The 20,767-nt window shown below is 43.9% G+C and overlaps 1 protein-coding gene across 2 annotated transcripts in view; it reads right to left on the bottom strand.

Moving 5' to 3' along the window:
- Positions 1-15,977, bottom strand: part of Bin3 (bridging integrator 3) — a 39,863-nt gene extending 23,886 nt beyond the window's left edge. The window contains exon 1 of one of the 2 annotated variants that reach the window (XM_015499492.2): positions 15,872-15,977. In XM_015499492.2, coding sequence (XP_015354978.1) covers positions 15,872-15,879 — 8 coding nt within the window. In that variant the 5' untranslated portion in view covers positions 15,880-15,977. The remainder of the gene's footprint in view (positions 1-15,871) is intronic. The other variant, XM_048801614.1, reaches the window with a different exon arrangement.
- Between the last annotated feature and the right edge of the window lie 4,790 nt (positions 15,978-20,767).

Raw genomic sequence — 20,767 nt, 5'->3', positions numbered from 1 at the left:
TGCTGTTTCCCTTTCTTGAACCCAAAGAAAAAAGGTTCAAGCTAAGATGAGTCCTCTCTGCAGGCCCCTGGTTTCTTTCCCCACAATTCAGGGACTGGAGTTGATGGATGCTGAACAGCTGTCCTCAAGGGCCATTTTGGAGACAGTGCAAATGAGGTCCTGGTGGCCTTGTAAAAAGATGGCTCCTGTTCTGTGGGAGGCCTGCTGCAGTGTACAGAGTTCTAACCAGGAGGCAGAAAACCTGGTCTCTGCCTTACTAGCTTTGTGATTTGAACAAATCACAATCACTCTGGAGTCATTTCTTCAACTATGAAACAAAGGAGTTACAACAGCTGGTCTGTTCCACATATCTAGACAGAATCTCATTCTAGAATGTGGGGAGTGGGATGAGAATCCTGAAGAATCCTTGGAGTCTACATTACCTGCAGACCAGGAACCAAGAAAGTCAGAACTTAGTTTCCATTATTTGTAGTGCCACAGCTTCTCTCTAAATCTTAATTTAGAATCACAGTATTTTTAGAACTGCAAGTCACCATAGAATTTTTTTTTTTTTTTTCTGTTCAACCCTCTCATTTTGTAGACAAGGAAGCAGATCCAGAGAAGTTCAATGACTATCCTAGGGTCATTGTGCTGGTTTATAAGAAAACCAGGAAGAAAACCACCAGGGACCCTGACTTCTGGCCATTTTCTCTCTGCCACTCACAGTTCCATACTCTTTTCACATGGATTTCTTAGATGTATTTGATCAAAATGCTTAGTCTTAAAGTACCATGGGATCAGAAGGTGCTCATGGTTCTTTAAGAGACTGGAAATGAAAGAGAAGAGCACTGTTTGGAACTGGGGCTTTGCACAAAGAGGTGACATGTACCACACAGACTGAGCTGGCTGCTCCTTATATTTCCACTGCAGCTCTGACAATCACATATAATTTTATCAGGCTAGTCTGATTATTTCTTACCTCATAGCCCAAAAGCCATCTATCTGGCAGAACACCTTTATTTTTTAAAAGAAAAATAAACGTAGAAATTTTATATTCAGAAAATTTGTAAAGAAAGTATAATTCCCACCCCTCCCCTCAGTTTCCTCACTTTAACTAGGAGCTTCTCCAGGTTCATCTTGTACATTTCCTGCTCCAGCCCTGGGGTCGGTGGAAGAACTTGCATTAGCTTTCAACATGCCTCTGTATTATGGTCTCAACCTTCCTTTCAGCCTTCTTTCTCAATCACCCAATTCAACTACTCTGACTCAGGCACATGGCCATTTGTTAATCCTTCAGGTTTAGACTCTAAAACTTTCTGTTCCAAATTGGGACTTTTTAAATTTTTTCTAGTACTGAGGACTGAACTCAGGGGTATTCTACCGTTGAGTTATACCTCCAGTTCTTTTTAAAATTTGAGGCAGGGTCTTGCTAAGCTGCTGAGGCAGGCCTTGATCTTGTGATCCTTCTGCCTCAGGCTCCAGAGTTTCTGCAATCGAGGGTATGTGCCACCATACCTGGTCCAGAGAGGGACATTTTTGAGTGGTCATCATCAGGATAGTTTAATTATACAGGGAAACAGGGACATGGCCATACCACCCAAACAGAACACCTTTCCTCCTCCTGACTCACTTCACGTTATTCTCAGGTCTACAGTCTTGCTTAAATAGCCTTTTACAGTTTTATCCCTTCAAAGAATAAAACATGCTCATGAGAGAAAACTTGAGGATATAGAAAAAGAGGATGGGTGGGGGGAGGAGAAGAAAAAAACCCAGTCATAATAATCTCATATCTAAAAGATGACCATGGTTAATGTTTTAGTAGAATTCATTATATTTTTTTACAATTTGCAGAGAGAAAAATTGAGGCAAGTAGACTTTTTGTAAAAATAAATCAACCCCCCCTCCTTTTTTTTTTTATTACAAAAACAACACCTGATTGGTGTTAAAAACTTGGAAGACATGGAAAAACTGAAAGGACAAAACACAAACATAATCATCCCCACAAAGGAGAAAGTAAGCAGTAATATCCTGAATCTCAGTGTGTACCTGTATTTGTATACATATATACACGTGAATATTTAAATACCTTTTTAAAAGTTAAGGAAACAGGAGTGTTTTGCTACTGATCTAAGTTCTACTTTTACCAAAGTTACACATATGCATAGTTTAGTAAGGCAACAAAGTTTAAGTTAACACATTAGTCCCTAGGCCCCCTTAACCTCATTTGCCTGAGACAGCCATTTCAACTCAGTTGTTTTATTTGCTTTTGGCATTCACATTTGCATCTCTATACAGAAATGCTCATATTACTTCCTCTTGATCACTATGGCTTTTATTTTTTTTTTGGTACCAGGGATTGAACCCATGGTGCTTAACCACTGAACTGTATCCCCAAGCCTTTTTATATTTTATTTAGAGACAGGGTCTCACTAAGTTGCTGAGGCTAGCTTTGAACTTGCGATCCTCCTGCCTCAGCATCCTGAGCTGCTGGGATTACAGGTGTGCACCACTGCGCCTGGCTTGATCACTATGCTTTAAGCACTGGGTACTTACTGTGGAAGACAGGGTTTGACCAAACAGAAACAGTTTTGGATGCTACCTCCACTCTCTTTCCATAGTTATATCCTGACTTAACAATTATGAGGATATTGTGCTGTTTTTCACACCAAGTGTGAGAGCCAATGGGTTGCTCAGGGCAGTCAAACAGGAAGCCTGCAGTGCTAGCCCATGTATACAACAACCTCCTTAGGGTTTCCCAGCCAAGCCCCCATCTAAGTCACTTCTAATTCCCAACCAACAGAAACTATTGTTATTTTGAGCCATAGAGTCGTGGGATCATTTGTCATGAAGCAGTACGTAACTAACAACACTGCATATTTTTTACTTTTCTTGTCTATGGACTTATTCCTGATTCAATCTGTTGTCTGACTCCACTCCTGGTATATTTATTCTTTTCAGTTGCTCCCATGGTCATCTTGAAGCTTCTCCACTGGAGCCTCAGCCCTGCCCATCAGGACTGTCTGCAGGACTGTCTGCCCTTGGTCCCTGCTGTGTAGCTCTCATGCCTGGCTCTCCCTTCATGATGATCCTTACTGGGATGCCTTTGACATTTTTCTCATTAGCCCATCTCCCATCTTCTCTTTCTTGATATACTCCTCATTTTGGTGGAAAAAAAGGGTATGAAAGATAATTTTTTTTCAGACTTTGCATAAAATTCTTTTTTTCTACCACCAGGATAGTTTGACTGGGTATAGAATTATAGGCTGGACATAATTTCTTTTAGGATTTCAAAGGCACTGCTTCATAGTCTTCTGGTGCTGTTGTGAAATCTGAAGCCACTCTGATTTCTGTCCTTTGTGTGTGGCCTATTTTTTATTTTCTTTATATGAGTTTATAGGATTGTGTTCATCCTGAAGTTGTATAATCTTATAATGATGTATCTGTTTTATCCATTGTACTAAGTAGGAGAGTTATAATTTTGCAATTTATAATCTTTAGTTCTAGGATTAAAAAAAAAATTATTGCTGGGCAGAATGGTGCACACCTGTAATCCCAGCAACTTGGGAGGCCGAGGCAGGAACTTCAGCATTTTAGCAACACCCTGTCTCAAAAATTAAAAAATAAATAAATAAAAAGGATTGTCATGTAGCTTAGTGTTAAAGTGCCCTTGAGTTCAATCCCTAGTACAAAAACAAAACAAAACAAAAAAATAAAACAGTAACACCCAAAATACCCAAAAACAAATAAAAAAATTGTCATCTCTTCTCCATTTTGTTTTTTACTTTTTCAAATTTTTTTACTTTTTTAATTTTTAAAAATTTTTTAATTGTAGATGGACACAATACCTTTGTTCATTTGTTTTTATGTGGTGCTGAGGATCAAACCTGGTGCCTCACATGTGCTAGGCAAGCGCTCTACCAGTGAGCTACCACCCCAGCCCCTGTTTCTTACTTTTGATATTGTTTTAATTTTGATGGTGATCCTACTTGGCTGGTCCTCTCTGTTTCTCAACATTTCATCTTCTACTACTTTCATTTTCTAAATGAAAAAAAATGAGTTTTATTCATTTCTATCAGATTAAAAAAAATCATGACTTTAATCCCAACGAGATGGATTCAATTCAGTGCATTAGGCAAAAGAAATCCATTTGCTAATAAAAAAGCATCTGGTCAGTCTTATATTGTAACCCAGCCTAATAACCACCACCATAATGCCTTGGAATGCCAAGGCTGAAGTTTTCACATGTTTTTTACTATATATTATTTTTTTAAATTTTACTACCAGACCTTTAATTTCTAAGAGTTCTATTTAATTTTCAGAATGTCCCTTTCTTCTTTTATGGTATCCTGTTTTTATTTCACAGATGTCTTAGCTAAGGATCTTAATTACAGCTTAAAAAGAAGTTTCTTCTCTTTTTATAGTCTCAGTTTCTCTCCAAGCTGTTTTTTTTTTTATTATTTAATCTTTTTTTTATATTAAATGCTTTCTGAGGGTGTACAGCACTTCTTGGTTGCCTGCTCACATATAAGACTGGGTGATGAAAGAAATCTAACTAGCAACTGTGAGCACATGAATAAAGCTGGTCTATTGTGTAGAGTGGTCTGGCCAAACACTTTGGGAGCAACTCCCTGATGTCAGTCTCTTCCTAGTCTTTTCTCCTGGAAGGTAAAATTCCTTAGAGAAGACTCTACCTAATCTCTTGCCTTGGGAATAAAAGCCCAGCAAAGTGTTCTGGGAGCTCAGCAAGTGGAAGATTTTGTGTGTGTGTGTGTGTGTGTGTGTTGGGGGAGGGGAAGGGCTGTGTCTTGGAAATTCATGCCATAGTCACTTCATCCTCATGACTTCACCATGGTAGTCCTACCATCATCTGTGCTTCTCTCAGAGGTAGGTCCCTGTTTTGTGGGTCTGAAGCTTATAAAATTTTGCAGGTCTCTTTAAAGAAAAAGAATACAAGGGCTGGGGTTGTAGCTCAGTGGCAGAATGCTTGCCTAGTGTTCATGGGGTCCTGGGTTCAATCTCCAGTACTGCAAAAAAATAAATAAAAAGAGTGCCAAATAATAAATAGAAAAATAGATATTAAGATGAAAATTTAAATGGATAAAAAAGCTTAATAAATAATCTTTAAAAGTGAACAAATGACACAAACATCAGAAAGTCAAAAATAACCTATTATTTTTATTAATCATCTGCCTGACACACCTCTATATTTTTACCCCTACATTTTTTGCCGCAGTCTTTTATTGCCTCTGCACGTGACAGAGCTGGTAGCATAATTTTCTTGAGTGAAAAGAAAGATAATTCAGTCTTTCCTCTAGTATGGTTGATTGAAATTTGTTTTCCACTACTGACAGTTTAGAAAAGCTTTTTTTTCTAGCTCACTGGTAATGTATAAATATAAATTTTGGGATTGTTGTAAAATTTAGGAAAATCTCATGTTTCTTTCACAAACAAACTATAAGATTTCAGGGCACATTTCAAGATTTTTTGTACAGTGACTAATCTTCAATGCTCTCTATTAATGACAGTAACCAGTTTGTCATTGATGTCCTTGTAGGAGGGCATATCATGAGTTCTATTATCTTTGTTATGTCTTTAATGTTAAATCTACCAGAAATTTCAATGTTTTATCAGTGTTTTCATATGATCTGTTCCTCCTCTTCATTAATGCATTATCAAACAATCATCACTCTTACTTAAAATTGATCTTATTCTCTTAATGGATTAGTAGCTTTTGGGACCATTTGAAAAATGCTGTTATGCTTTGCTTGATTTCAGACTGATTTCTACTGATTTAAATGCTCACCTTTATCACTTGTACTTCATTCACTTTACAACTTGTATTCCATTTTTAAAGTTTTCTTTATTTTGTACTAAAGATTGAACTCAGGGGCACTGTACCACTGAGCTACATCCCTGGCCCTTTTAAATTTTATTTTGAGATAGGGTCTTGCTAAATTGCTGAGACTGGCCTCAGTCTCCTGAGTCATTGGGATTACAGGTGTGCATCACACACCTGGCTGTATTCCATTTTAGAATCAAATTTTTTAGTTTTTAAATAAATTTAAAGATACTAAAAAAAGTATCCTTCGTATAGTTCTAACTCTCTTGAGTCAGCAATTTCTCACTTGTTTTATTAAAAATTTCTGCCAGGTGCAGTGGTGCATGCCTATAGTTCCAGTGACTTGTGCCAGTACCACAATATATTAATTACTGTAGCTTTAAGGTAAGTTTTAATACTGGGGAGTGATTCCTTTAACTTTGTAGTTCTTTGTTGAGATTATTTTGACTCTTCTGTGTTCCTTCCATTTACATATTAATTTAATTTTTAAAAAATATTTAAATCTTCACTGAATTCAAAAATTATTTGGAGTGCATGAATACCAGTTGTTTTAATACTATTTAAAAAATACCTTTGATTCAGGTGGGATGGCACACGCCTATAATCCCAGTGGTTCAGGAGGCTGAGGCAGGAGGATTGTGGGTTCAAAGCAAGCCTCAGCAATGGCAAGGTACTAAGCAACTCAATGAGACCCCGTCTCTAATTAAAAATTAAAAATAGGGCTTGGGATGTGGCTCAGTAGTTGAGTGCCCCTGAATTAAATCCCTGGTAAACCCTGCCCCCAAAACAAAACAAAACAAACAAAAAAACTTTGAAAAACCATTTTATCAGTGTTAAATACTTCTACTATTCCATATCATAAACCAACCGACTCTTTTGCCAATAACATAGATTATTTAGATTTAAAAAAGCTCCTAATACCTAGTAGAGTGAATCCCTCCTTTCTAGGTAATTTCTGGGCTATTTTCTTTTGTAATTCAAGATAAATTTCAAAATCATCTTATGTGTCCCCTGCTCCCCACTCAAACCCCATAAATATGTTTAGTAGTTCTGGAAATGCACTGTATTTATAGCTCTGTGTGTGTGTGTGCGCGCGCACGCACACATGCGTGAAAAAAAAAGACCCTACATCTTTACAAATATTAGGCTTACTCATTTAAGAATATAATATATCTTTCTGCTTATTTAAGTCTTTTTATTATGTCCCTTGGTTTTAAGGTTTTTTTCATACAGGTCTCTACATTTATTTTATTAAATATTAAGATCCCAAAGTAACATCTATATGTAAAATTTTTAGTTCTACACATCTTAGATGCAGTCCATGGAATTTTAATCCCTATCCATGTTAGGGACATTCCACAGAATTTTTTATTTTAAGGACTTCTATTCATTTTATCTTGCTGGTACATTTGCCCTGACACCAGCTACCATACCTCCATGCTTGACCTATACAGTCCAAGAAGTTCAAGAACAAAGATTGCATTTCTGCTTTTCAGTATGCATGTAGGTGACCAGTTTTCTCTCCTATGACCCATCACTGTGATAAACTGTGCAAATATACTTCCCAATATCAAGCCATCCTTTCATTACTGAAGTGACTCTGCTTGGCAAAGGGTACAGGCTAATTAACTTTGAGGTGTCTATGTCTTGCTTTCTGATTATGATACCTAGTTCCTCAAAGGCAGGGAATGAATATAATGCTTCTTTGTGACCCTGGCAAAGCACTTGTACTAGGCACAGTGCTACTGCCAGTCTTTTTTTTTTTTTTTTTTTCAATATTTTTATTTTTTAGTTATCGGCGGACACAACATCTTTGTTTGTATGTGGTGCTGAGGATCGAACCCGGGCCGCACGCATGCCAGGCGAGCACGCTACCGCTTGAGCCACATCCCCAGCCCCAACTGCCAGTCTTTTCATGGGTCAATAATTAATCAATATTTATCAAAGACCACTTTTGTGCCAAGCACTGTGCTAGGTTCTACAGACATCAGGATGAACAAGACAGACTTAATGATTTCATGGAGATTACAGTTACTACAGTTTATGCACATAGAAAGCACTGAATAATTAAATGAATGAGTAAAATAAGTGCATTGCTCTAGGGCCTTGAAAAACACCAAACTGTGATTTAAAGTTCCTGAAAAAAGCTACTCTTAGATAAGGCTACATAAAGAGCCAACAAAAGTAACATCCATGTCTTTGGCCTCCTAATTCCCATGTGATCAAACCCCAGTCAGCTGGGTTGAGGAACAGCACATGTAGCGCAGACCAAGAAAACAGAGCTGGCCTCCGCCTTCAAAAGTAGAGCCTGGACAAGTTCTTGGAGCACGGGTCAACAGGAAATGTTTTAAAGAGGATATATGAAGGGAGAGGAGTCTCCTGGGTTTATTCCGAGGCTGCCAGACACATCTCACTGTCAGACACATTACCAGACAACTGGAGTAGGTGCCCTGATGGAAAGAGCAGGTTCTCTGCCACTGAAATGAAGTGGAGTGAGAGGTGGCACGGAGAAGGCAGGAGAAAAGAGCAACCCAACTACACTTTACCAGGCTCCACGTCTCTCCTGCCCTGTGGTTCAAGTCATGCTGGCATGTGGGACTCCCTAGGAAACAGCTGCTGCTTCTGAGGGCTGCAGCAAGAGTGACAGCATAGCAGTATCTCCAGGCACTGCTGGGTCACACAGGTCACCACTCATGGTCCTCAAGGGCAGGGAGGACCATGAGGCTGCAGGACTTTTGCTCCTCCTTCTCCCAGCTTTCTTCAGTGTTCTCCCTGTGGCATTGTGCAGGGCAGGTGGGGGTAAGCAGAGGTCCAGTGAGAAGACGGGGCTTGCTCCCCAGAGAATCTCTAGGAGAAATCAGGAGGGTTCTGGTCTCTGCCTCCAGAGCAGGAGTCCTTCTTGGTTCTGCTTGCTTTTCCAGAAACATCAGCACCAGAGGGCAGGAGAAGGGATATTTTAGTCTCAGCAACAAAGTGGAGAAAACAGTTCTCTCAGCCCCTAATATGCCCCACCTTAGGAAAGAAAAAAAGTTCAGTGTGTACAGAGGGAAAGGGGGGAAAAGATTCTATTTTCTTTCACAATAAAGAAAAGTCAACAGGATGTTCTCCAAAGCTACAAATATACTTTTTCAAACAGTAAATATCTCTATTAGCAGCATGATGCCAGTTGGCTAATTCTGTCTGTCTCAGTAAAACCTTTCCAAAAATGCTCCTGCTCTTGTGTAATGTCTATTTACAAAAACAGCTCTTTTGCATTTTCAATTTGCTGGGTTTCTCAATCTTTTGTTTCCTCACCCCCTCTACTGCAGAGGCAGAGACAAGAGGCAGACCCAGATGGCAGTTGGGTGGGGATCCCCTGGTCACCCCGGCAGATCTCTCCATCCCTGCCTTCTTGGGAGAGTCCTCCACTCCCATTACAAAGAAGAGTGGAGCGAGGTTAATAGCTTGACATGCTTCCCTGTCTTCACTTGGCTTCCAGAATTTGTTTCTAGTGAACGTGAGTCTGGTCTCGGCCTGGGGGGGAAAGAGCCCTGAAGTGACTCAGTCTCCTCTGCCCGGTACCCTTCTGATATCTCTGGCTGGGCAAGAGATGCACACTGCTGGGGGAGGTAAGGGAGGTGAGAAGGGAGGGAGGGCTGAGCAAGAGTGGGCGGTGGTTGATAGTGGCTGAAATCCTGGCTCCCCAGGGAGTGGTCTGGGCCTGAGTCACTGTCTCGGCAAGAGCAGGAAGGTGGGCGAAAGGCAGCAGCTTCTGCAGGCTACAAGGACAGGACCGCCCCCCCCCCCCCCAGTCCTTCTGTGGCTCTGTCCTCGGGCTGCCACCTGTTCTGGTCTCAGGCCCTATGAGGCTGCCACCTTAAAAATCTGAGAGAGAAAGCAGGAGGGCCAGGGCCAGGCAGGGCTTATGTAGTCATCTGGCTCCGGTGGAACAGCTGCTTGTTGGATCCATCCTCTCCAGATGAAGGGCCAGCTAGCCGCAATGCCAAGGGCCAGGGAAAGTTCAGTCTGATCGAGGACATAAGAGACCCCCTCAGAGGGGCAGTGACCTGAGCTGAAACCATTCATCTCAGTGCCCATGACCACAGCCTCTGGCCTAATTAACTGGATCCAAAACCAGAGCACATGGAACATGACCCTGACCTGCCATCAGTCCGAGGAGGGGTGCATGTGTGTTTAAAAATAAAAGGCATGACTCTGTGACTTGGCTGACTTGTTACTGTGACCAGAACAATCCTTGGGCTCAGCTGTGATCCCTTCTTCCCCATGGCTCCCCAGGATGCCCTCTGAAAAGCAGACAGAATGAATCACACGATGTTAAGTCATGTGAGAGTCAGGGGACATTCTAATTAAAGTGACCATTTATTGAGCATCTACTATTGCCAGATCCTATGCTTCTGATACATCAGTTCACTTGAAGTGGTCCCCTCCTATACTTCACTGGATGAAGATGGACTCCAGAGCCATAGTGCTGGGGTTAAAATCTTAGCTCTGCTGATCACTGGCTTGAGACTTAAGACAAGTTCCCTCGCCTTGCCAGGTTACAGGTTCCTCGTCTATGAAGTGGGATGAAAATCTACTTAACTCTACAAGGTCTCTGTGAAGGTTAAGAGTTTAATGCTTAAAACAGCACCCAAGCTTCAGTAAGTGGTCTGTAAGGATTTGCTGTGAGGGTGGGGGAGGGTATTTTGGTGAGGAAGATCACACCACGGCCCAGAAGGGGTGACTGCACTGAGTCACAAAGAGATAAGTATACTGCAGTGAATGGTTAGGAAATCTGAAACTATTTCTTCTGTTTTAAGGACAAGCAGCTGTCCCATTCCATAATGCATCATAACCAGGCCCAAGTTATACAACTGTTTAAACCTGAGTGGTGACTTCCTCCTGAACAGTGGAAGAATTTGTGACAGAAATGTGAAGGCTGCTGCAGCAACACCTGGAGGACAAGAAATTCAAGGAGGCAGGAGACTCTTAGTATCTGACAGACAAGTTGTCACCTATTCTATTCTAATCTTTAAGACTTCAGGGGTAGGAAACGGGTTTCCCCATTTTATAAGAAGAAAACATAAGGCATTCGGAGCTGACAGGCTTGCTCTGCTTACTCAGCAAGCAAGAGAAAAAGCTCAGATGGCCTCATTTCCACCCATAGGCTCACAGTGCCCAGGTGGAACTCTGAGAGCACCAGACCAGCAGTGCCACTTCTAAGGCATTCTCTCTAATCTCACTCTCACTTCAGTCTCCTACCCCCAGGAACTGATGAAGAGCTCCCACACTACCCTTTCCCTCTTCTCCGCTGAAAGTTTGGCCCTTGGGAAGCAGGAGGTAAAAGGAGCAGGGCTGAGGATGGAAACAGACTTTTGGTCCCTCCCTATATCATCGCGGGCCCTGGCCAGAGGGCAACCATTCTCATGCGATGGAAAGTGAGGTCTGCCCTAGTGATGATCAAAAAAATAAAAAAGTATGAAATACTGCAAACATTCAAAAAGTTATAGAGAATATATAGTAACTATTCACGGATCTACCAAATGGCTTTGTCAAATTCAAACTTTAAGCCATACTTGCTTCAGGTCTTATCTTTAAGCAATAGAGTCAGAACTTCAATGAGACTGAAGTCTTTGTATGGGTTTTTGTCCCTATGGTTTTCTTTTCTGGAAAGTGTTGGATAAATGTTCTTTTCAACTACCCCTCTGGATTTCTCATTTTAACCCTTCAAAAGCAACCAAACTAACAACACTATCTTTAGCTAGCTGGAATCAAAAGCTAGCTTCTAGTTTGAATAGTTATTTTTCTAACTGGGGTCCATGCAGAACAGTATCACATAGCTTCTGCGCCCCCCCCCCACCCCCGCCCAAGTGCTGGTTTTTGAAGCCAGGGCACACAGATCACTTAGTCTACCTACATTATTCCATTATATACACATATCAAAGGTAGTCATAAAAGTAACTGAGGTGAGTTGTTCTTTAAAACACACAAAAAAGAACATACTAGGGTATATTGCACATATACTGAAATGCATGCATGTGAGTTGTAATGTCCAAAGATATTTCTAACCGCAAGTGTGCTCAAAATTTTTTGGAAGTTTTGGTCCAAGTTGGCCTCCCTGGCTCCTTTCTTTCTCTTTTCTGAGCTGTCCCACAGGCTACTGCCAAATAATCTGAATAAATCATTTCTTTTGTTAAGCCACTTTCCTGCTCAAGAACCTTCAATTTTCCAAAGGCCAGGCTCAATTTCAATTTCTCAGCATGGAACTGAAAGCACTATAAATGTGCCCCAAGCTAAGAATGCCAATTCTCACCAATGAAGCCTCTGCTCAACCATTATTCACTGCACCCAAACTGGCCTCCTGACTGTCTGCGCCAAATACTCTCAATACATCTCTCTGCACACACCTTTTCCATGCCATTCTGGTAGCCAGATCCCTCTCTCATTCGCCATGGAAACGGTATGTGCTTGATAAATCACAGTCCAGTTAAAATTCTATCTCCCACTTGAAGTCCTTCTTGTTGAAACCATGCTGACATTCAGTGATCAGATGTCCTTCCTTGGACTCCCTAGCACTTTGCAGACACTGGCTGAAGACAGGGTCTGACTCATAATCTTTCAAATGCCTTCCCAACACTTAACAGAGACCTCTGAATACTGTAAATGTTTAATAAGCATTAAATTAGCAAATATTTGTTGAGAATCATCTACATGCATCACATTACACAGATGCTCCTCAACATATGATGGGATTACACCCTAATAAACCCACTGTTAAGATAAAAAGATCTTGAATGAGAAATGCATTTACTACACCTAACCTACAGAACACCCCACCTTAGCAACACAATCTGCAGTAGAATATCAGTTGTTTACCCTCAGGACTGCAGGGTGGATTGGGAGCTGCAGACCAAACCTGGGGAATACCCAAATTTAAGGGGCAAACTAGAGCCTATATTCAGAAAGGGATTACCATCTGCAGACAGACTCCATTCTTTTAACTCTGCCACTAGGACAGCAGACTGTGTGCTTGGGTTATCTATTTCATGCTACACAGAGAAAGGTTGATGGGCCACAGTGAGCAGCCAAACCAGAACCTGAACACAGCACTCTACCTCCCAAACTTTTCTGTACTTCCTCTAATTTCCTTCTTTCTCAAACTACCAGACCCCCAGATATAGGAAGAGTTCCTCCCGTGTTCTTTCTTGTCATAAGATCATCTAGGTATATGGTTCCAGGGAAGGCTACTATTCCTGGAGACAGCTAAATTAGATTAAGATCATTACACTTAATTCTACTTAATTCTCTCACCATTCCATAATAAAGACAAACATACAAAAGTAGAGAGAAGAGGAAGGGAGAGAGAGAGGAAGGAAGAGAGAAAAGGGGGGAGAGGGAGGGGAAAGCATTTGGCTTGGGGTCAAGATATGAATCAGTGATCTAAGATGTGAATATTGAATGCTTTCTTCCTGGTAAGAGAGATCACTGAGTTGTCTTGCTGAAAGGCAAATGGGTAGATAATGCAGTAAGGCAGCAGGTACCCACTAAATAAACTGGGTGGGCGGGCTGCCTGCACAGAGGAAGCAGAGAACAAAACCTTCTCAATCTTCACGTAAAGTCCACAGTGTGCATAGGGCATCAATATTGGACATTTCTCACTGTGACATTTTGAAAGCCCAGCCTATAACAGAACAATGGTTACCCTTTGGGGACCATGGGCCATGTGCCCCTAGGCCTTATTTAACTATGGCTGGCATAGCCCATGTACTTGGTGAACTTGACCTTGGGCATCAGCCTCCCATGATGTCTCTACGTCACTCTGGTCTCTTCCCCTACTGAGAATTCCAGTCTCAGATGAATGGATGGATTCATTCTGGGAGCAGGAAAACCACTCTGGGAATGAATCAGAAGCACCCAGCCCTGGTCCCCTTGCCAGCCATTGAGCTAGGAACTGAGTGTAATTGTGTGCCCAGGCGCCGGTGCTGGTCCCCTCACATGGAGAGAGGGTCAGGGTCCACGCAAGATATGACGTCGGCGCACTCTAAGGAGGAAAAGAAAGGAATCTCAGCTTTGAGGGACAAAGCACCCTTTTGGTTGTGACCCTCAGTCCAAGGAGGTACCAAGATGTGCATATACTGGTAAATTAGTTCTACTTCACAAAAATCTCAGCTCCTGTTTGTTAGACAGCTGCCAATTTCAATTCTCTCCAACCTCATGGACTTTAGGAAATGGGGGGCTAGTTTTTCAGATTAGAAACTTTCTGCAAGACAAGAGGAAACAACTTGCCTCAGCTCATCCAGAGAATAATTTACCTTCAGTGGTCTCTGTTCTATTGTTCTTCCAATTAGAGAAGAAAAGATGAATTCAGTTTTTTAATTTGTAAGTGCCAATCAAAACAACATAAAGCATGTGACTTTCTGCTTCTTACTTAAAAAATCTGGCAAGAGAACTCCAAAGATTCAGGATGCAGAGGACAAGATAATACCTTATCATACTTATAAAGCCTAGGGGCACAAAGGATAACCATTGTTCTGGGGTAGGCTGGGCTTTCAGAATGTAACAGTGAGAAATTTCCAATGTTGATGTTCTATGCATATTGTACACTTTGCATAAAGAGTGGTATATTACAAGGTTGGGAGACCCAGTCCAGCATTTTAAGAAAGAAATTTCTCTAAGGGAACTGAAGAAAGGGAACTTTGCCCATCACTAGCCAGGTTATAACAAGAAATGTTACCTTTTTAGGGTTCAGCCCCTGTTGGCCTCCTGCAGAAAAAGACGGAGGGAAAAAGGAGCAGCTCCAGCTGGGGCTTATCAGGGGATTTCTCCAGGCTTCCCTCTCTTGCTGCTGACTGTCTGACATTTGCCCATCAATCTTGGGCCAAGAAGCAGGTGGAGGAGGGGTCAGAAATGGTTTGAATATTATATTAGAGAGCTAGCCTGGACACTGATTGACATCAGCTGCTTGTGGCCAGGGGTGGGTCTCTGCTGATGGCCGAACATCAGCGGGCAAAATCCTTCCTGAAGGATAATCTACTATTTTCATTTATTCATAATTGATTATCATGCACTCACTTTGCACAAACAAGTTAGACTCTGAGCATGTTCCCTACATTAGTGTGACTGGGTTTTAATTCATCTTGCACATTTCTGGGGGTCAAATTATTCATGCAAGTGCCTTAGAGGTGGATCTCCTGAGGTTCAGATGTTGTGAATATACAGGTTCTTGGGCCTGATGGCAAGATAAGAGCCCTCACAAGGCAGCCTCTAAGGAAGCTCCATGGTTGTCTCCTAGGGATGTAAATAATCCAGACCCAGTAACAGGGACTGCGAACTGAATCTTACAAAATAAATCAATCACTAAACATTATGAAGTGTCTACCATGACCCAAATATCACAGAACTCTGCGGCAACTGGAGTAGTGACTCCACTACTCTGAAGACTCCTTGGCATCTATTCTCATGGTTTCAGTTTCCTTAAGGTTCAAAGCTTCTATTTTAGAGGGAGAGTAGTGGGTCATGGCCCCGGAAAAGACTTAAACCTAGTCCAATCCCACACTGGGCGGGTGAATGTAGATTGTCCTTCTGGCCCCTTCCAAAGGAGATTCACTTTTAATCTTTTGAAGACGGTAAAGTGGTGCAAAAACCAGTTATCTGAAGGCGAGTAGTTTTTGTTCACTAATCTGAGGCAGGCGGGCGGCGGTGGAGAGACGTTCTCGGGGGCCAAAGAAGACACCAACTCTACTTCAACAGATACTTAATGAAAGAGAGAACAAGGAAGTCCTTCACTCAAGGAGATGGGAGGAAACGGGTCCGGCTCCTTGGAAGAGACAGAGTAGGAAACAGGATCAGACGCGGGGTCCCAGGCTAAGGGCATCCCCCGGCCCGTATCCCAGGGATTCCTGCGTAGAGCAGGCGGCTCTCCAGGAACGACCCCGGAGCTGGGGCTCTCGGGCCGGCTCTGGGGTGAGGGGTCGGTGCAGGAAGGGCGGGTGCCGGGACTCCGAAGTGACGCAGAGGCCAGACGCACGGCGGGCTGCGGCTCCAGCCATCCCCTGTCGCCCCGGCCTCACTCACCAGCTCATGGTCCCGAACCTGGGCCGCCCGCCGGGGTCCTCCGCCGCAACTCGGTCCTCGGGGATCACTTCCGGATTCAGACAGTCTCCAGGAAGTGACGCAATCACGCCCCCTCTGCCCGGAAGAGGCAGGCAGGAGGGCGGGACCCGGCGGGTTAACCCTTTGGCCGCCGCGTGTTGGCCGCGGAGTTTCCCTTGCTGGCGACTCTCCTGCCCAGGCTTGGGGTTCTGAGGCTCGGCCTGCCGCCGAGGCAGGAGGACCTCTGGAGGCGTTTTCAGCCGTCGACACCGACTCACAAAATTCTCTTCCGCTTCCCAATAAGGGTCCTTAACAGGCTCATCACCTGTCTTGAGGTTTCTAGTCCTGAGACTGGGGAGCAGTGTCCATGGGGTAAGGATCCATTGGACACACAGTGTGAGGGAGACTCAATTTGCCCTGTACTCTTCCAGTTTTTAAATGTTATATTCCACACATGCATTGCGTGTTACAATAAATAGATCTTTCCCTCCTTCAGGGTGGCCCAGGGCTCAAATGCAAATAGAAGAGGTGCTTTGTGGGCTGAAATATTATGTAGATCTACTCAACAAGACTCTGAGTAAGGATTGCTCCCTAGCTGCTGGTCCTTCCCTTCGGTGGTCTCCTCTACAGGACCCAATGATGTGAATGGTCCCACTCTTTCTATGCCTTCATTTAATAAATATTAACTGAGCTCCTGCAATTTTGCAGGATCTTTCAAATCTTAAGGATACAGCCACACAAAAGAAGTATTGATCCTGCCCTCTGCCCTCCTAGAGCTGCTTTCTTGCAGAAGGAAGTAAACAGGCAGTTACAGTAATAATACAGGAAGGGATATAACAAGAGTAGGGCAGCCTGTAAGGGGACCCCTAAGTCTCATGTGGGGCAATAGTGAAGGTTTCCAGGAGGAGCCATTGTGGAAACCAAGCTCTGAGGTGGAATCAGGCCAGCTGAATCTGAGATGAGGGGTGTGGAGGGCACACAGAGGGAACTTGCCATGGCTAAGAAGAGGACTGAGGCCCAGTAAGGAGAGAGAAGAGCTGGCAGTGATGTCCATGCTGGCCCCCACAAAGACCTGCTTTCTGAAATTCTTCAAATGACCCTCAACTGTTTCATAAGCTGCCTGGGGAGCAACCAAGGCAGTGATCTAGACAATAAGAGATATATGATTTGTTCTGACATACTAGGGTGCAGTAGAGGGCTCAGAGTGTGGGACATAGGGGCAAGTCTCTAATTTGTGTTTTCTGTTTCCACTCAAAAGGGTTCACAGTTTAATTCAAACAAGTTTTCTAGTGAAAGGTGGCTCCCCAAGCACATCACATAGATCAGCTTCATCACCATGTTATTTTTCAGGAAATGGGCCAACATGAACACTAGAACAGCCTTGGAGAGAAAAGAAGTCCCCAAAGGGCAGCCTGGGTAGAGAGTATGGGTGGAGAATGGTCAGTCCTTGCAGCCTTGCAGAAGATTTAATGGATGGAAGGGGTGCTGTGTGTTTTTGAGTCTCCTGGTGCTTTAGCACTTGTGGATGGCTCCCCCACCTACATCCTGCCTTCTCCCATACTCTGTCTTCCTCAGGGATTCTGCAATGATAAATATTTCCAAAAATGTTAGCCTGCCATATACCAAGGGAAGTCTGTTTCAGGGATGGGAGTGGAGGTAGCAGACACATCTTGTAGGATGAGAATGAATGGGTTCTGGACTAAAAGACTGGAGGATACCAAGGTTCTAGTTCCATATTTGACAACATGACTGACCTCAGACAAAATGTGACCTCAGTCACATCTCTCCTGGCCTTGGTCTCCTCCTCTATAAATGAATGACAAGATAACATCACCAAAGTCTCCCACATTCAAATTCTTAGTCCACTGTCACATTGACTCTACAGGCTTTTGGGAATAGGTGAATAGAGGAGGCCAGTGAAGCAGGTCCTTAACAGAGGGACAAGCCCAGAGAAGTTGTTGCAGAGATGAAGCTAGGTATGAATCTTATGGGAGGGAAGGAGTCACCTGAGGCCTGACTGGGACTGTGCTCAAACCTTTAATATAGTCAGCAAGGAATAGTCAGGGCCCTGGCTCTGGTTCCAAATGGCTTGAGGGTGTCTGTTCCTTCCTTAGGGCTTCATCATCCTTGGTCACAATGTAAAGGTTCCTGGTTCTATCTGGAATGGCAAATGGGTGTCATTCCATATGCTAACTTGGATCATTCATTGCTACCTGCTTGGAGTGTTGTGTTGAGGATTCTAGAGAATCTACCATTGGTGGGAGAGTTCTGTGATTGATTAGTAATGTCTGTCTTGGCCCAGTCATGGACATGTGATGTATATATGTCATTTTTTAAAATGTTGTCATTATTTTAGCTGAGTTACTCGTTGAGCACGCATGACATACTGGGTAAGTAAGTAGTTCTCATTTAATTCTTACAACCCTATGAGGTAGGTACTACTATTATTATCATTTTACAGAGGCGGGGGCTAAAACACAGCCATGGCGTGGTGAAGCAGAAATTCCAACCTGGTGTCCTGGCTCTGACCCTTGTGCTTTTCACCACTATGGTATACCCCGCCCCCCCCCCTTGGTTCCTGAGGTTCCTGCCTCTGACAATCGATGGCTCTATTGAGGCACAGTGAGGTCCCAAGGCACCAAGGAGATGGGGTCATAAGAAGTGCATGGACTGAATGGCCAGGTTGGCAGCACAGACCAGGCACCTAAGAAGGAATTGACTGTTGCTCCGCCTCATCCTGGGAGCTTTTATATGCTTCCTCCCCTCTGGAAACCTGCAACCAGCAGATGGCAGTACCTGGCAGAGTTGGGAGCAAAGGGCAGGCCCTGGCTTGGCACAGCAGCCCTTCAGGGACCAGGCAGCCCAGATGTCAAGGAAAGCAAGAACAAATGAGGGTGTGGAGGAAGGATAGCCATGGGTCCAGAGGAGGAGGACTGACCTTAGACCTGCAGAAGCCTCAGCGGCCAATGCTTTAGTCCCACCCAGCAGTGGGAGCCTCTGGGCTTGCATCTCATGGAGCCTGCTGTAGCTTTTTTTTTCCTCCACTCTGGGAGAATGACTAACTTTAAGGACTAAAAAAAAAAGTGTTTTGATTACACTGCCTTTTTACCAACTGGGAGCATTAGTCACCGTGGATTGCTGCAGATAACGGGGAAGGCAAGCAGCGTCCCCCTCCTCCCCCTCCTTCTCTCTGATTAGCTCACAGGCCCAGGGAGGAGACGAGTGAGAGAGAGTGTACCCAGGAGGGAAAACAGCCCCCACCCTGACGATGTATTCCCCAGGCATCAGGCCAAGGGCTGCTAGGGCCGTAGAGCTGCTAGGTTGGGGCTGGGCAGCCCCCTCACAGTGGTCTCTGAGGTAGGCCCAGACCAGTGGTGGAGGTGCTCACTAGAGAAAACTGGCAGAAGGGTCACTCAGCCAAGGCCCTTGAGGTCTGAGGTGGCTCTAGGTTCCCTGGTTGGAGCAGAATATACCCAGGAAGGGGACATGGGAGGAAGTCACTGTGATATGGGGATAGTGCTCAAGCCGTGGTGTGGCTAACAACTGCTGCCTTGGGCTGGGGCCCTCAGGGTTCTGACTGGGGTTGAGAAGTTGCTGGCAGGTGGACATGGTGCCCACATCCTGTTCCCATACTTCCTCTCTGTCCCTGAGGGGCAGCGCCTCGTACATTGAATGGCCTTCCTGCCCACAGGGGCCACTTTGCTCCCACCTTGGTGCTGTGGGGTCGAAGGGCTAAGGCACTCTTCCAGTCTGGCCTGTTGACCCAGAGTGCCAGCTTGGGGTCTTCTTGGGGACTCTGAAGCAGAGAGGGATAGAGCTGGACTGCTTCAGGGACAGGTTGACTATGTAAGTCCTGGCCCTTTGGCCCAGCTCCCAGTAGTGGTCCACTCTGGAAAGGAGATGTTCATCTGAGTGGCCCTTCAAGTGGCAGGACCATGGATATTTATGTGAAGGATTTTGAGCATTAGGACAAATAATGTTTTTAGGACAAAAGATAGAAACACTGTTTTACTTCTTCTCTAAGGAGCAGAATAGAAGTTTTGCTGGGCTTTGCTGATTTGCTTTTGAAAATAATGTTTGAAAAGAAAACATCCACAGGTGTTTGATGTTTTCTGGCCTCATAAAGCTTCCATGGCACTGCATTCTAGCAAATGGGGTTGAAACAGTAGGAGCAGTTCTTCTGGAGGCCTATGAGGTGTCCCTCAGCCCCAGGGCTATAGCTGCTATAAAGTGTCCAGGCCCTGGGGTTGTCCCCTCAGCTCCAGAGTCTCTTTAGGCTTTGCTTTCCAGACTATCATATGGCTGGTATATGATGCTCCCCACCCCCACTGTCTGCCTCTTGTAGTTCCCAATAGTCTTAACTACCATTGTGGATGAAGCATGTTACACATAGCAGATAAAGTGTTCTTCTCAGCAACTTAGTGGGACAGCTCCCCAAATTATGTCCTTTTTACAGATGAGGAAACTGAGGCTGAACTAGCTGCCCAAGGCCATAGATTTGATCGTGAGAAGCATGAATGTTTAAACCCAGGCTGTCTAAATTGCCTTGGAATATAAAAGAAAGTAGCAGAAAGTGGTGGCGGTACCGGGAGCTGGTATTTAAAAGTTTTGCTCCCTTAAGTCATGTCCTTAGTGCTTGCTGCTTCTCTGGAGAAGTATGATGAGGCTTGCTGGGCTAAAGGTCAAATCAAAGTCCCTCCTGTTTGGTGTCTGTACCACCCAGAGGTCAGCTTGCAGCCAGCAGGTGTCCCTATATAGGAAGTTAGTAGGTGGGCGACATAGTTTGGGCTGATTGTGGAGGAATAGAGTAGGTTTGGGAATTTTGTCCCTTGGCTGGGATAAAATTCCAGCTAAATCCATAGGGTATCTTGGGTGAGT

Source organism: Marmota marmota, unplaced genomic scaffold (assembly GCF_001458135.2).
Source record: "Marmota marmota marmota unplaced genomic scaffold, marMar, whole genome shotgun sequence".
Lineage (NCBI taxonomy): Eukaryota > Metazoa > Chordata > Mammalia > Rodentia > Sciuridae > Marmota > Marmota marmota.
The sequence above is the reverse complement of the archived record's forward strand: the minus strand, read 5'-3'. Positions and strand labels throughout refer to the sequence as shown.